Source organism: Vanellus vanellus, assembly GCF_965231255.1.
Source record: "Vanellus vanellus genome assembly, chromosome: 8".
NCBI lineage: Eukaryota > Metazoa > Chordata > Aves > Charadriiformes > Charadriidae > Vanellus > Vanellus vanellus.
Genome location: NC_138913.1, coordinates 20,439,913 through 20,453,482, shown reverse-complemented (window position 1 = coordinate 20,453,482; position 13,570 = coordinate 20,439,913). Strand labels below are relative to the sequence as shown.

The window sequence follows — 13,570 nt, the reverse complement described above, 5'->3', positions numbered from 1 at the left end:
TTTACACCATTTCAAAGACTGATGTTAAGCTTACGCTCCTAGAAGTGCATTTGCACTAGGTCTCGCTTCTAAAATGTAACCTCTAGTCATCAGCCAACTATGGGGAATTGTCCCTCCCACATCCCCGTACCCTGTAAGAGTCCACTGCAGCTTCCTCCCCCCGTGCTTGCTCAACTTGGGGTCTTATGGAAAGCAAGCTGCACCATGCAGACGAAACATGAGCAGCCCTTTGTCCTCCTCAGAGCAAGGTTGTGAGCCAGGGTGCGTCGGAGTTTGGTGGAGGACACTCCAAGGAGTGTCCCTGCTCTACAGGATGGCCTTAAACCACAGACAGGCAGTGTAATTTTTTCAAGGTGACATAAGAAACTTATGGCAGTGGAGAACTGACTCAGCCTCTTCCAAATCTTACATTAGTTCCCTATCCAGAGTCACCCATCCTACTAGTGGCAGAAAGCTACGATGCAAATGCAGAGAAAGCTACAAACAAGGACAACTAAGAGTAAACAGGAAAACAACACAGAAAAACACCCCACCCCACCCCCATAAAATAGTTAACAGTATAACAGCAATCATACCGTCACATAAGAACTGATGCAGTTGTCTAGTTGTTCTTCATGGCACTTAGCAACAATGTTAGTAAAAACCCTGCAAGACAAAAAAAGAAAATTGAGCTGTTTTATGTCATAAAGCTGAGAAAGCCCATCTGATACATCACATTGTTCTGTTATTGTAACCTCATTTAAAGCAGTCCATAAGAGATGCGATCCAAATGATCAATAGCATGTGCAGAAACTGTCCCGCTGGGAAAACACAGTCACTCCTTGGGCCCTCCACTTGCATGGATGGTGCTGTTATCTATGCATTCGTCTAACAAAATGCATCCAGTTTTAAGAATTATAACTGTACTGATATTACAACAAAAGAAAACTGTCTAAAGCTTGGACAGACCTTGGATGATCAGGAATAAGAAAAATTAGAGTATGTTAATAAAAGAGAGAGGCAAGAGCCTCTTTCTCTGGGAACGCTACTTGTCAGGTTCTCTCAGATCTTGGTAATTCTGTAAAGCTCTGATAATTTGCTTATGACGGCACTGTTAATCAAAGACAAACACAAGCCTAAGCTCAAGCCTGAGCATGCCCCTCTCTTTGCCCATAACCTCGGGCTCAGCCCCAGCCTGAGTGCCCAAGCACTCCGGAACAGAAGGCTGAGCACCGCACCCTCTCATCGCTGCGCCGCAGGGAGAGGCTGGACATTTGGTGCAACCATAGATGCTTTGAGCTTCTGCAGATCAGCTTGGTGATCAGCCACATGGAAGAAAGTTGCCTGGGTCATGCTGGTACCCGCTATCGCAACCTGAGCTTCTACTAACAGCGGAGACGGCACCACTTGAGACCGAGTGTTTCGGCAAGGTTTTCTCTTCAGTTTGTACCTGGGCCTTCTTTGAGATTATTCTGTTTCACAAAATACAAGTTGTCTTCAACTTAACCATGAGATTTCCTCTTGATTATTGGGATCTCATTTTTTCAGGATACTTAATTAGAAAAGACTCTGCAATTTTATAATCTTATTTTTATGTTAAAAGAATGGGGAGGAAACAGTTTGTGATTCTAAAATGTCAAAAATTAGTGAGCCGCACTTCAAATTCAGCGGTATGCAAAAGACAAGCATGACAAAACTGGATTATTAATATGCCTGACTGTGGTCCACATACACATCTTGGTGGTTTGAGTGTTTTCTGCCAATTCTTATTATTGGCTTCAAAAGCTTTGTTATTCTTTTCAGTCAGAATTTTTCATATGTATCATTTGTTACTGTTAGTAGGAGACGTAAAACTTGTAGCAAAACACAAAAGGTATGACAAAATTAGTTGTGCCCATTCTGATCCTTCAGCCTGTATTCTGATTTGAAATGGAAATGAGTTCTGGCAAAGATGAGACAGAGAAATGATGACATGACTGGGCGCCCAGACAAGTAAATAACCATGAGAGAGTATAAAGGGATAATGTTTTCTCCCCAACACATAAGCCAATCTATGCTCTCATTCTGTTGTTGTTGCTTTTAATATGTTCAACACAAGCTGCTTCAAGCTATTCAGAAAAAAATACAATGTGTGTATATATAGGACACATCAATGAATGCCACACACAGCAGACATATATATTCCCCTTGACATCAACTCTACCAGCGCAAAAGCTACCATACATACAAGAAAAACACTGAGAATCCCTCTTTTCTTTTTTTTTTTTGGCCAGGTGGGTGTATAGTCAAAATCTGAAGTGTGAAAAAATTAAAATCCTTCAATTTTTCCATTTAATCATGAAAACCTTTTTTTAAACAGCTGCTGCTTCTTTTCCAGTCAGTTAACCGTCACTGAAATTCTAGCCTGGGACACAATTCTTCATTCTCTCTTATCTAGCCTTAACATCAGTTGATTTGTTGGCCATAAAGGGGGTCCTGAACAAAGGTCTGACTGCCTCTCTCCCTTTGAAAACAGTATGCAGTGATGAAATCACACATGTTTACAAGGAAAGATTCTCCTAACCCTCGTGCCTAGGTGTGGTAAAACTAGACTTGCCCTGCAAGGTGCCACAATCCTTTGATAAAGGATATTGAAACTCTAGCTTTCCAAGGCTAAGACGAGGAATTCTGTTTCCTTGATCCTTTTAAGTTTTCCTAATTAATCTTTCTTCAGGAACTAATTCTGAAGAACAATCTGTGGAAAGAAAGAAAATACACTGACAGCAGATTAATCTAACAGGGTTGCTGAGGACAGTTGTCATTTTTTTTTCCTACTAGTTGTAGTGTAGTCCCCATGTTTAGCTACTGGCAGAAGTACAACAAAAACACCGCTATGGCCAGAAGAAAATGCAATGCAACTTTCTGCCCTCCTACAGACACCAGTAATAATCTCTCCAATATTTTTTTCCTGCTGCCCTGATTAACAGCATCAATAAAGACAATTTCATTATGTGAGGGGTGAAAGACTCAGCAAATCATTCCAGCTGTTTGCCTGCTCACTGGAAAATCCTTCCACTGCTCTTCAGTTATTGCTGATATACTCTAATTAAAAAATGCCCCAGAACAGCATGACCTGGTTGTTTGACTGTGCATTGCATGCTGCAAGATGCTAAGCTCTTCCTATGCTGAACTCCACAACCTCAGACCCAAACACACATCAAAATTGATATTCAGCTTTGTCAGGAAGCACTAAGCTCCTTAAGAATGAGACCTTTACCTATGATTGCCCCAGGGTACAGACACATCCACCGTGTCTAAGATCTCCTGGTTGGTATCAGAGTCAGCCGCATGATACCACGCTCTTCCATGCGTTATTTGCAGAGCCCTGTGTCAAGAGGGAAGCCGGCATTCTTGCCTCCTAAAGTCTAAATGTCATAGTCAGCCTTTATGAGAGCAGCTATAATTGGACTAACATCTACATTTGCATTCTAGAGTGAATTCTTTTCCTCATACAGAAAATATTCAGATACCTGGTCACAGCCGTTGTAACTTCATCATCACTGTTTTGCACCAAAACCCAGAAGAGTTGATTGAGGACTACAGGAAGAAAATTCATAATTACATGGATCTTCTCGATCCTCAGCAAATTCTGTAACAGATGTAAGAAAGAAAATGAGAGATTTCCAATACAAGCAATAAAAGCTGATTACTCGCTTTCCTGCTTCAGCAGGGAAAATGCAGTGCAGCCACTGGTGGAATACCAGTAGAAAAACAGGACAACCATGTAGAGGACCAGTTCCAATGGAGTTTGTTTTAAATACGACCACCAACGCAACTGTAGTTATTGTCCAAATTTCAGAAATCCAATGTTTTGCTCTACCCTGATTTAAGGAAAAAAATATTTAAAAAAAGAGAAACCAAAACCAATTTTCACATTTCACTAAGGATATGTATGTAAGAGCAATAAAAGAACTTAGTTACTATCTTCAAGATATGCATTACCTAATACTTTTAGGAAAACTCATTCTTTTTATGCAGAGGTCTGTAAAAAGTAGTATTAACACTCTAACCTGACTGGACTGACGTTATATTATCTTGTCTGATGAAGGAGAATATTGAGTTTTTAATAAAAAAAACACCAAACCTCTGAATTCTTCCTAGGTTTTCATTTCAGTCATTTCCAAATGTTTCCAGAATTTCTTCAAAGGTATTAGTGATTTATAAATAAAAGCAAAATACTCTGGGGAAAATTACTTATTCCCTGGTTATATTGCATAATTGATCCCTTGTCACATACAACATTGTCTCTGCTTTCTAATAAAATTACTGAAATCTTTTTAAAAGGTAAACTACAAACAGCAAATAAAGAACAGTGCAATGCTTTTAGTTTAGGTAACTGATTTACTGTCTAGAAAGTTGTGAAACTTTTATGGGTTCCCAAACTTTGACTGATATGCTCAATGGCTTCCCAAAAATTACTAGTAAAGGACTTAATTCCGTAGAGGTACAACCTCTAAATAACACTGATATTTTCATTTTTGAAAACATCCCTTAATGATGTCTTTAAATCAAGACAGCATTTAAAAACAAAGCAACACCTTTCAGGTCTACTAGCATCTATCAACAAAAGTAGTAGCCACCTTTAGGGACTTGCCCAGAGAATTGCCATGATTTATTGGAACTTAGTGTTTGTTTATTAAAGCAAAAATCTCTTCCCGAGCAGCTTTACAAAATCTGATTAAGGTACACTCAAACAGGAAAAGATTAACAATGAAGGAAAGGGGGAAAGCACCTACATGCCCGTAACATCTAAACCCCAAAACACCTATTAGATTTTACAGATGCTAAAGGGAAAAATAACGAAGAAAATTCATACGTATGATGTTTTAGAGCTAGTAATGTGGAACAGTGTCACAGCTACCCTGTGAGTCTTCTTGCTTATCCTCCTGTTGAAGTTCAGTAAGCAGACTGCAAAGCGAGAATGCCGAATTTCACCATTCACGAACAGGTAAAGAATCGTGGCCCTACATTTACCTTCTGCTCTTCTAATTTGCTTGTTATACTCCTCTTTTCCCACAGCTTTTGACCTCAACTGAATACAGTCACATTTAACGCAGGTCTTGCTTACGTGTTTCATCTCTGCAGAAAGGGTATGTCCTTTCTGATTTCAGAACTTGACAGGCAGCAAGCACCCTTTGGATAGCATCCAGGTTTTTCGAGTGAAATGTGAAGAGCCAATTAGGAGGTAAGAATACAACGTATCCAAGGCAAGAGAAGACTAGCAGGAATACAGCAGCTCTGCAGGCTGCAGCTCCTTTCCCCAGACATTCCTAGAGCAACACTACACCACCCTTTAACAGGATCTGAGGGCCAGCATAGGCTGCGTTATCCCAGCTGATGGGGCAGGTGCAGCCACGCTCTAAATGAGAAGGGATGGGAGAGAGTGCTGTGACCAGCAATCCATCTGTCACATCAAGTAAGTCTAACTGGAGCTGTCACGGAGCCCTGCTTCCTGTAAGTTTATGCCGTGTTTAGAATTGTGCAGTGATGGATCAGTTGAGAGAAAGCCCTCAATGCAATTTTATAGCACAGTTCGTGCTACAGGTTACTTTACCTTACAGGAATTGATAAAGTTTGAGGTAGGAGGCTGGGATAGATCCTTTTCCCTTTCTTGGCACTGATGGAAAAAGTTATTCAGATATGGATCCTAAAATGATAAACATTCACATTAACGTATGGAAAGGATCAGAATGCAATGCCATAAATTGGTTACAGCAATCACCTGTGATACTGAAGAACACACTTGTTCCCCACCACCTTAGACATAAGGCACAGAAAGACAGGTAAATTATTTTGCCCAACCCATTGGCCAGCACAACTTGGTATATACAACTTATTTCTAGGTGCTTTGACCACTTTTTTCACTGTTGTGAGCAATTAATTTTTCCTCACAATCTAAGGGATTTCACTGGCCACATTTTTTTTCCTCCTGGTGCTCACAATTCATTTTCTTGCTGTTTAAACAGATATTCCATGAATTTTCTGCTTGTATAATCTTAAATAATTGATATTTTTCCTTGAAGTGTGTATTCCATCATTGCCATCTTTCCCTTCTACATTCAAATAACCTTTAAATGTTAGAGAAACAAATTCATACAAGATTTGAGAACATCTTTCAAACATTCCTTGACACTTTTTGTTTGTAAGCAGATAACAGAGCTAAGAGGAAATTCAGCTTACCTGAGTATTTACTGTTGATACAACAAAAGTAGAGACTTTGAAAAGTGGTTTCCCACTATCTACCCATTTTACCTCACAGCCGATCTGCTATTAAAACAAAAAACAAATAAAAATACATTTTTCCACTAATTTCCTACTTACTCAAGTCTGCGTCAAATTTATACGGCATAGCTTTGCACATGCGCGTGCACGAACTGTGCTGGCTACTGTGCTTTCGCAACTGCAGAAGTATTGCAATACAAACCCGCTTTTCAGCCTGAGCCCATGAACCTTATCATTCAAGGGACCAGATCTCTGCCCCACCCTGTCCTCATGACGATAGTAAAACAAACACAAGGAGGCAGAAATAACCCAAGCTGGACAGGATCAGTGGGAAAATATGATATCACACCACAAAACTGGAGAATGAGTCACGGTCATGGATCACGTCAGCTGGTGAATGAATTTCATATGGCCTGCGTTTGTGAGAAGTGTTCTTTTTGACCACTTATTCAAGTTTTGGGAAATTTAGGTATTTTACTGCAGAACACACAGCTACAAAATACACTTTCCATATACACCTGTGAATCAGCAACATACAACTGTTGGTTCAGTAGTACATATATTAGTTTATCTACTCAATGGCATGCACACGTATATTCTAAAACATATACCCTATTATCTGATCTTAATGTAAAGCACCTCCAAATAAATGCTCTGGACCATTTGAATAATATGAAAGTATGAATTAATACCTTTCCACTAGTTGGTTCTTGAAGGCTCAAGTAATTGGGAGGCAGACTGCTTGCCACTGGCACGTTATGTTCTTGGGACGCTAACTGGGCATCTTTCAACAAAGGAAGCCATGCATATCCCACTGTGCACAAGAACAAATCAATATGACTCTTTGGAAAAACAAGCTTCTCAAGTTCAAAGGAAGACAATAATTGCCAGCCAGAAATTCTGCAATCTGTATTTGAACGTACATCGTTTATATTTATAATTGAAAGTAATTCTACTACAGGTACCTGGTGTTTCCAGAGCCTCTTTCTTTTTGGCATTAGCTTTTGCATTTATGTCACAGGTGACATGATAAAATGAAAACAGAATGTGGTGTTTCTTATGGAGTTGAGTGGGAAGTTCAATTTTCACCTGAAATGTAAAATGTTACACCTCGCTTTAGTTTAAAAATCGATTAAACCAGGCATCAGAGATGGTCTCAATAAGTGACATCTCTCTCTACACAGAGGTCTAAGTACAGCCTGCCTTTACTGGCTAATGTTTGTCTGCGTGCGTAATAGATGCTCTTTTAAAGAAATTGTTTAGGATGTTTACTTAAAACAGCTTTTTCCCTCTCCGTCTTGTGGATGAATACTTGCATTTATGACAAAAGAGCGTAAGATGAAAGAGGACAGAACTAAAGAGTGATGGACGCTGCTTAGAAGTGATCACCTGCACTCTACAAGCCATAAATAGCCATCACCCATCCCGTATTTTCAGAATGACCAAACCAAAAACTAAAAGGACACCTCTGCTACTGCTTCATCACCATTTCACGGCAAAGACCAAGTAATGGAGGCTGACATGAAAATAAACTTGTATTTACGATTTCTGCTCAGTCTTAAATCCCATATCATGTCATCCATGAATCCCTACAGATTGGGTTTGAGGTATTACTAATCTATTGGAATAAAAATACAAAGTAATCAAAATATGTTGGAACTAATAAAAACGACCCCTTGCCCTTGTGAGCTACGACAGAGTTTATCTAAGCTAATCCTATGCTTAAAGTAAGGTTTAGAAATTGTTGATAAATGCTTCCAGTGTTAAATCAGCTTATGGGTAAGAATCTAATACCATAAACATAGATATGAAACGGGCATTCGGACATGGAGATTAAGACAACTTTCTTGATAACATACTACATTCTTTTAAAGACTGCACTTGGTGTACTATGGTCATTTAGGACAGGTGCACACCTCTTCCACCCAAATCAGCTATTAAGATCTGAATTCAGCTCTTTGTTCAAGTTGAAAGTAATCTGCCCAAACCAGATGGCTCACCAGCATCACATGAAGGACATTTTCAGACATGTTAATACCCAAAATGCTGCTCACAAGGGAGTAGCAGGGGGTTGAAAATCTCCAAAGTTGTAATGCTTTAAGTTCAACCCCAGTTCTTAAAAATGAATCTTAAAATTGGTACTTCACATGTAGTTGTACGTTATCTGCTGGTCTTGCCCCTGCCATTTTAGCAAAGTAAATTTTAACTGCAAAAGGAAGGTTTTCCAAGATCAAGCCAACCGTTTGGAAAACGCTGGCTATATACTAACGCTGTTTGCCAGCCTCATCGCTACACATAAGCAGCAGTGGAAAATCCAGAACAGACACATGACATTCACCATTCACAGGCCATCAAACACACTAGTTTCTGAAAGGGTGAAATTAAGTTCACCTGCAGAAAGCCTGGGGAATCTACACTTGGTGTTGGTGAAACATCAAGATGCATGTGCAACTAACATTTGGCAAAGGCCAACGTACGAGCTCTATTCTCTAGCTGCAACCTCAAAAGCACCAACTAAATGACTTGTTGCAGCCACTACACGTCATTGTACATTCTGTTCAGACCACTGGATCAACAAAAATGCCCCAATGCAGATCTTACATCTCAGAGAGGGATTTGTTCTGACACTTGGCTCCACCCTTCGTCATAACGTTTAGTGTTTCCACTGAATTCAGAGATGCAGCTGGACCTTTAATGTAATCCAGACATGCATTTTAGAGAGCTAGACTGTTCCTAATTAATTCTACAGCATCTTAACTGTACTCAGAACATCTTACAAAAGGAAGGACTCACTAAGAAAAAAAAGCAAAACATGAGACTGTATGTAAATCCACATAACACAGACCCATCCAGATACACAAGCAATTGTAACAGAAGTATTCTTTACACGTATTTTTCTGTCTCATTGGCAAACATGGGATTGGCAGACACTTAATGAAAGAAAAAGTAGACTGACCTCATCATAGAAATCAGGATTCTGGGAATGATGTAGCACAGCGGTGTAGGCTGCTGTTGTAAATAATGGTCCACCTGGCTTCCCATAAATACACTGATAAAAGTAACATGCTTTAATTACATTGTCAAATTCTGCTGATGATACTAGACTTGGTGTATCTAATATGCATGTACATTGAAAACAACATCATAAAAGATTGATAATTACTTTGATCAAATATTAAAGAATTATTTTAAGTGCTCAAACCTGCAATTTTTTATACACACTTCCAGTAAACGTCCATTGATTCTGTGAAAATTACCCTACACTCTGCTAAGCAAGGCAGACTCAGACTCCTTCCCTGACGTTATCAATTTCAGAGCTTTCTGCAAAAAGCTTTACAAAAGCTATTTCTCTTTTATGCAGTTCAATACACAATACAATGCCTTTACTAACTTTTCAATGTTACAAAAGCTTCACCAGTTAACAATTTCCTTGCTGGCAGAGTCCAGTCTGCAGGCTGATTATTGAGTCTGGAGGTCTGATTATTGAGCAATGGCAACTTTATTTAGTGGTAGGGAAACTCAGTACAATACTATGCAATAGCCCTTTGTCAATAGCAAAGTTAAGAATTAAGTCTAAGGTTCTGCTAATTTTGTCCCTCACTCTTTTCAGTCAAGTGTCCTGAGCTCCATGAGAATGTAGGTAGGGTAAATGGTAATTTTAGAATAAGTAAGTTGCACCGTAAAAAATGGTAAAGATTTATAATGTTGTCTTCTTTCCCTTCCACCAGTCAAAAAGCCCGTACTGCAAAATGGCACTTTGAGCCGGAATCCTTATGACCAGCTGGGATCAAACAGAACCACAGTGCAGATGTAGAAGGATGCATGACAACATCCACTCTTTAATTGTTCCAGGCAGCTTAACCCTTAGTTTTGGGTTTTATAAGTAATGCCCTCAGAAACGTTGTTCTCTGAATTTACTCTTGTTGTAGCTCACCTTCAGTGGCTTCGCTCCTTCTTCATCAGAGCTTTTAAATTCAATGCAAACTGTTATATTCCGTGCCTGGAAAGACAGGAATGTATTAAAGCTTAGATCAGAAATGTGGTACCCATAAAAAGACAGGCAAACTATAAGAGCTGAAACAAGCTGTTTTCAAAATCTAGGAGAAATGTGCAGATGGTGTATCAATATTTAAAATGCTTTTAGGTCACACTGATATCACTAGAAATAATATTTCCAAGAACAACTGGCAAAATGCAAGCCAGGCCTCAAACTGACTGTGTAGAAGCAGATTATAAAGTCATCAGCACTTACCTGTGTCTTGTTCTTCATTAATTTTCAATCACCATGAAAATGTAAATAGTACTCAAGTTTCATTTAAGAACTACAAATATTATTCAGATTAATTTTATCTGCACACATAATTTCATCAAAATACAGCCCTTCTGAGAATTGTGAAAAAGCCATTACATTACCTCTCTTTGAATCACTGATACAACTTAAAATTAATCCATAGATTCATTTCATTAAAATTGTATCAATGTTATATGATTGCAAAAATTGAAAAAGATCAAAAGCCAAGACAGTGACTTGCATCACCATTTTCTCCTCCTTTATGATGAGTACGCCTTCATTTCAATGAGAGCTCATAGAGCACATTACTACCCAATGTTGGCCTGGACTGGTCACAGACTGTACCTTGTTGAAGTATTTTTGGCTATCATACTTGAGGTGTTTTGGATAGATGTATATTTGGTTCTTGTATACTCTGTAAGGTCGAGAATACTTTGTTGATTCCTGTACAAACTCCTCAACTTCCACTGTAGGTTGATGCTCCTTTATGTCATTAAATGGCTTGATTGGAATAAAAGACGAAGTTACACAGTCTTCAAAAGAACAGAAAAGAAAACCATCACATATTATGTTTGCTTTTACCATCTTGCTACTAAGAATAAGTAATATTGAGACAGAACAAGCAAAATCCTGCCTTAACTTGCACAGAGTACGTAATGCTGAGATGCAGCAGGTCAAGTCCTGCCTCAAATTGCATCCATGTTACTTCCAAACAATTACAATTTATCATTCTTAAATGGTCTATCTCACTTGAGTTAAATTGTACAGCCCTGAATACCTCTTCTGACACACATGGTATTTGATGGCATTTGATGACATACCAGCACCATTGGTATAAGGACAGTTTCAACAGAATATACTGAAGTGATGCTGTTTCTAATTAACTTTACAGCTCAATATCTCATTTAAGTTTTTCTATTATCTAATAACAGAAAGCAAAATGGAGAAACAAGTAGTGCAGAACTAGATTAATTATATGATGCAATAACAGAAGACAAAAATAAGCACTCTGTCAGCCAGACAGGGAGAGATTAAAAACGGACAGAGCACACTGTCTGCCTGTGCCATTAAATCCGTGAGATGTTCAACTTCAGCATGCAGAACTCGAGGGCTGTTTGCACAAAAGCAGCTGAGAAGGGTCACTAACCTAGGGACGTCCCGAGCTATTCCTGGGAAAAACAATTTGAAGGTGCTGCCTAAAAATTAATTCCACACCCCCTAGAATAACCCACAGGAAAAGCCAACCAATCTGTGGCGAGGAAGCCGAAAGAAGCTGGTGATCCCTCATATACACTATGCCCAATTTTACTTCCTTCTAAACTAGCACAAGAGGAAACTGCCAGTTTCAGGATAGTGCAGGTCCTGTGCACCCCAAACAGGAGGGGGAGAAGCGGCTCTGGGCCAGCTATAGCAGGGTGGTTTCTCTTTGCTTTCTTTCAAATAGACACTGAAAACTGTCTTCCCAGCCTGCTGCCCACCAAAATATGAATGTCTCTGTCTGACTTGTACAGCCAGCCAATAGACATAGCTCTTGAATTAAGCTGGAAAGAGCCATATACGAAAACTTTTGTCTTTCCCAATCAAAATCAGCAGTATTAAAGGGAACAGCTAAATTAAATCTCTTGCATTTGTCAGCCAGAAGTGACCACCACCTGCTGTAGAGAAGCCTTGAGAAGGTTTATTCATCCCGGTGCCAGCCATAGCTCCTGTAAATGCTCACGCAAATTCCTCTGTTGGTCAGTGAAGATGCTCAGGGTCACATACAATCTTTTGAAGGTTTGGTCTTCTGCTACTAACATTCCCAGTCCTGTGGAGACTCTGCTCATGGCTCCCGGCCTACAAAGCTAAGACGGGCAGCTTGCTGTTTGGGCAAATCTCAGGCAACCCATCTTAAAATATGAGGATCCGTTACGCCGTATAATTTGGCCAGCTGCCCCTCAATCCTGATTTATAAGCATTCTGATTGTGTCGATTTTTGAACGTCATTAACCTTGTTTTTCATCAGAGAAATCCAAGGGCCGACCCAAGGATTAGAATGGAGTGCTAAGGCCTCCCTGCAGAAGTCTTGCTGCACCCTCCACACACTGCACTTCCAGTAGCCCACAGAAAATGCACGAGGAAATATAAATAGAAATAGGGTCGAACTGAACACAAATAAATGAAGTTTTAAAATACCAATAGCTCAGATGGGAGAGCAGCGATGGCCTGTGGAGTGCGAGAAGAGGCAGCAATAACGGGAAGAAGGCAGCTGGACGCGAAGGCTCCCGCAGCCAGCTGTGAAGGTCTGGTCTCTCCGTGCCACGCTTCCATCGCACAGACACGCACAGGGAGCCAACAGCCCAGCTTGCTGCCAGCCGCGCGGCTCTCGGCTACAGCTGCTCTCCGCAATGCCCTCCACAAGAATAGAGCCTCACAGTTCGGGGTTTTAATAGCTATTTTAGGGAGGAAAGCAGAGGGAAAGCCTGGCCCTCTCGCCAGCTTCAGTGCCCCAACATTCCAGCACAAAGGACAACAAGCAGGCACCATGCAGCACAGGTGGGAGCTTCAGGAAGCTTTTCTCTCTTCCCCTTTGCTAGAGCTACATGAGTTTGGCTTCCCCCCATGCAGCAGAAAAAGCAGAAGTTTAGATTCAGGTTAAACACCATCAGACAACATCCCGTGATACACCACTGGCTCCAGCTCTTCTTGTAGCTACAGTAAATAAAGTCTTATAAAAATGAAGTTCTCCTTCTGTTGTCTAGTGCAAATTGATGTTTATGTGAAGCAGGGTAGTGTTGGTCCCTAGAGACACAATCGTACCGGCAAATTCTTGACAAGATCTTTGGCCAACTTCCTTTTCAGTGGCTTTTCTTGGCAATAAAAGGTTTCAGCGCTAGCCAAACTTGACTTACTTTGGGTGGGAAGGTGTTACAACAGAACTGGTTGCTGCTATTACAAGGTTTCCTTCAGAGCTGGCTGCAGTCAAGAAGAGTTTTCATGGGGGTTTTAATGAATCCTACAGCATGGAAGTTTTCTGGTACAGTTTTTAAATTATTTTAC

General features: G+C 40.1%; 1 protein-coding gene across 1 annotated transcript in view; it reads right to left on the bottom strand.

Moving 5' to 3' along the window:
- The window catches only part of DOCK10 (dedicator of cytokinesis 10), a gene marked incomplete at its 5' end in the record, with an annotated part of 163,080 nt that overhangs the window by 42,543 nt on the left and 106,967 nt on the right, over window positions 1–13,570 (bottom strand). Inside the window, 9 exons of the mRNA XM_082487337.1 lie at window positions 576–645; window positions 3,489–3,607; window positions 5,573–5,665; window positions 6,199–6,285; window positions 6,933–7,054; window positions 7,206–7,329; window positions 9,197–9,289; window positions 10,175–10,240; window positions 10,877–11,064. Of these exons, the coding sequence (XP_082343463.1) occupies window positions 576–645; window positions 3,489–3,607; window positions 5,573–5,665; window positions 6,199–6,285; window positions 6,933–7,054; window positions 7,206–7,329; window positions 9,197–9,289; window positions 10,175–10,240; window positions 10,877–11,064 (962 nt within the window). The remainder of the gene's footprint in view (window positions 1–575; window positions 646–3,488; window positions 3,608–5,572; window positions 5,666–6,198; window positions 6,286–6,932; window positions 7,055–7,205; window positions 7,330–9,196; window positions 9,290–10,174; window positions 10,241–10,876; window positions 11,065–13,570) is intronic.